At 31.6% G+C, this 3,472-nt stretch overlaps 1 protein-coding gene across 1 annotated transcript; it reads right to left on the reverse strand.

Moving 5' to 3' along the window:
* Positions 1-984: 984 nt before the first annotated feature.
* LOC125852856 (homeobox-leucine zipper protein HAT4-like) lies at positions 985-3,472 on the reverse strand. The gene is made up of 4 exons (XM_049532537.1): positions 3,045-3,472; positions 2,063-2,373; positions 1,829-1,908; positions 985-1,525 (listed from the first exon to the last, which is right to left on the reverse strand). Exons 1-4 carry the CDS (start codon positions 3,151-3,153, stop codon positions 1,183-1,185), a joined length of 843 nt encoding a protein of 280 aa, XP_049388494.1. The 5' UTR covers positions 3,154-3,472; the 3' UTR covers positions 985-1,182.

The following is a 3,472-nucleotide window of genomic DNA, read 5'->3' on the forward strand; positions in this document are numbered from 1 at the left end:
AGAAAACCTTGGGTACAATATCTAATTGCAGTGTTCGTCCTATCCCAACTCCCACTTCTAAATAAGAGTAATAAAATAATATGTGCTATTGTGAGAACCAAAACAGAGAAAATCAAGTACATGTGCTGTACAATTTGAGAATGCTCTAAAATGTCAATACAAATATAATAAGATGATCACACAACACAATGATCGAAACAAGAAATTACTTAGTGTACAATCAAAATATCGGAACCAGAAATCACTATTAGTACAAACAAGGAGCAGTTATTGGCAGAAAAAACTTAAGACATCTGACAGGAAATACATCACAACAAACTCGACCGGTTAACTCTGTCTCTCTGGTACAGGAAGTTCCTTCCTCTATTTTCTTTAGTCCCCCGAACGAAGCAACAAAAAGTCAAGATCAATACATGGTTAAATAACAACAACACACCCAGTGGAGTCTAGAAATGGTAGAGTGTACGCAGACCTTACCTCTACCTCAAATGTGAGGTAGAAGGGCTAGTTCCAATAGAAATCTGGCTCAAGAAACAGTATAGATAGTAACAGAACAGAACTACAACAAAACAATACTAAAAAAATGACAACTACACGAAATAATAGATAGTACTAATTGAAATAGAAAAACAAGAAACTACAATAATAGTCTTACGACTACTAGTAAGGTCAACAAGACATAGTGAAATAACCCTTTTGAATAGAAGATAAAAAGAAAGACAAAAATCACATAACTTTGTACTATCACAATCAAGCAACTGCAAATTGCAAAGACTACCAATAGCTGGTAACTCTGTCAACATGCGGCAATTTTGTAGTATTAGAGATCGTAGTTGAAATGATATATGCTAGTATTAGCTCCAAAGCTCGAATTCTTGTGATAATAGCGTAATTTGTGATGTGTAGATTAGTGTATATTATCACAGATTAAAATACATGCACGCATAAACTTAATTTTTAAAAGAAATAAAATGATGTTAATTAAGACATTGAACTTTTTTTGAATAATTGGATATATCACTTGCTAAACTTTACATCTAAAGTCCTCTTCTCTAGAATTCCCACCATTTGCAACTTACGATTCTAAAAAGAGTAAAAATTGATACACATCGTGTTGTTGGATTTTCCAAAATTAGTGTAATGAGCCCATTTGACCAAATTGCCCTTTCGTAGTTGGTGAAATTATGACCTAGGGTGTTGGGCATTAATGGGTCTATGCGGGATGGGGGAGGCGGTCCAGAGATTAAACGGCACAGGCCGTTGTCGGGTCAGGACCATTTGGTTGGCCCGAGCATCGACGCTCGCAGGCCCTGATGCAGACGGAGCAGATGGGCCCGCGACGCGCTCACAGGACGGGCACATGGTGAGGGTGGTTGGAGGAGTCATTTGCATGTAGAATTGAGGTGATAGCTTTAGTGCCCTTAGCTCTTGAACTTCCTTTTGTAATCTCCTGTTTTCTTCTGTTAGATTCTCACAACATCTCTTCAACAATTCACAATCTACTTCAGTTTGCTTCAACTTTGTCCTGTTCAAAAAAAAAAAATTGATTGATTCATTAATAAAAAAATCCTAAAGACAAATATTATTTTCGATTTGAACTATATATTGTTAAAATTAATAGTAACATATATAAACTATATAAATCACACAACTAATTTATGCAACTTTTTTGCAATTTGGACAGTTGTCAGTAAATAGGCTGCTGCTTTTCACGTGATATGTTTTAATATATTCTACATATTTTAATTTAATATCGCGAGATGCAAATTTTTTTATGTCAAATCAAAACGGAACAATCAAATTGAATCAAAGGGAGTATTATTCTCACCTTGCCCTCCTGTTTTGAAACCAAACCTCCACTTGTCTAGGCCTCAATCCTAGTCTCTTTGCCAAAGCCTGTTTTTGCTTCTGTGAGAGAAAAAAAAAACACAAAATAATATTAGCCAATATTTATGCTGAAAAGGCATTTAACATGTGTAAATAATCAAAATCTAAACTCTGATAAATAACACAATACAAATGAGTTGAGACGTCTAATCGTGCATAGATAAAAAAGACTTACTGGATTGAGAGTGTTGTGTTCTTTGAAACTTTCTTCAAGAACAACAGACTGATCTTTAGTAAGTCTTAATTTCTTTCTAGAAGTTTCTCCATCTTCTTCATCACTAATACTTCTAGAACACTCTCTTTCAATTTCCAATTCATCACAACAATTAATTATTTCCCTTTCATTTCTTTTATTTCCACTTAAACTTGAAATACTACTATTTGGTGAAGAAACTCCAACTTCTTCTTCTTCTTCCTCTGTAATTGTTGGTATTATGTTCACATCTATTCCCTTCAAAAATGTTCTGCATTTCTCCAAATTCCTATCTGAAAAATAATAATTAAAATTTGGATTATTAGAAAGTTTTTAGAGAAAAAAAACTATTTCTTCCTATTTACTTTGTTTATCTTATTTTGATTTGACACAAAATTTCAAAAAAAAATAAAATTTTATGGTTTTAAATTTAAGATAAATTTTGTGATCTTAAACGTGTTAAAGTAGAAAATTGAAATTAAAAAGTAACATTAAATAAGGAAGAATGACAGTCATATGGACTAAAAAGAAAAATAAGACATATAAATTAAATCGAAGAGGGTATACAGTTTCAGATCTAAACCTCTTTTCATTTTGCACATCCTTAACACAATAGAGAAAAAAAAATTGGACACTTTTTTCCAAATTCATGTCTCCGCCACTAATGAGCTGTAGAATAACGATTTTCGATATACCCTCACTAGAAACTTTTTCATATTTAACCACGATAACAATAACATATTCAATATAATTTGAGTATGAGTTGTCCTTTATACGATAGAGAGATTGTTTCTCATAATCCTGTGCGTAATTTTTTCTATCTATACTCAAGACTTTAATATCCGAGACTTGAACTGAGACCTCTAATTAAGAATATACGAATACTATTCATTCTATCACAATCCTTTCGGATAATAATAAATTGTTATAAGACATTTATAGATCAAGAAGAAAAAGAACAAACCTGAAGAAGGAAATGAGTCAATCCAAGAATTTAGCTGCAATGGATTTGTTGTTTTGTTCTCTGAAAAACTAAGACTCAAACTCAATCTCAAATCTTGATTTTCCAACATCTTTTTTTTTTCTCTAATATTATCTTCTATAGGATTCTTGAAAATAAATTGAAAAAAAAAAATGATAGTTTTTTCAAGTAGAATATGAAGAATTTAGGGAAATTAATTCTTTTCTCAACGAGGATAGAAAAAAGATAGGACTTTATTTAGTTTAAAGATTGGTGAGTAGAGCTGCAAATGCAATGAAAGGGGTTAATATAGAAAAAAATATAGTTTTTTTTTTCTTTTTTTTCCTCTAAAATTTTTTTAAAAAAAAAAGTAAGTCAATCATGACATGGAGTGTAAGGTGTACTAATTATTGTATCATTAAATCATGTAT

Source organism: Solanum stenotomum, unplaced genomic scaffold (genome assembly GCF_019186545.1).
Source record: "Solanum stenotomum isolate F172 unplaced genomic scaffold, ASM1918654v1 scaffold6190, whole genome shotgun sequence".
Lineage (NCBI taxonomy): Eukaryota > Viridiplantae > Streptophyta > Magnoliopsida > Solanales > Solanaceae > Solanum > Solanum stenotomum.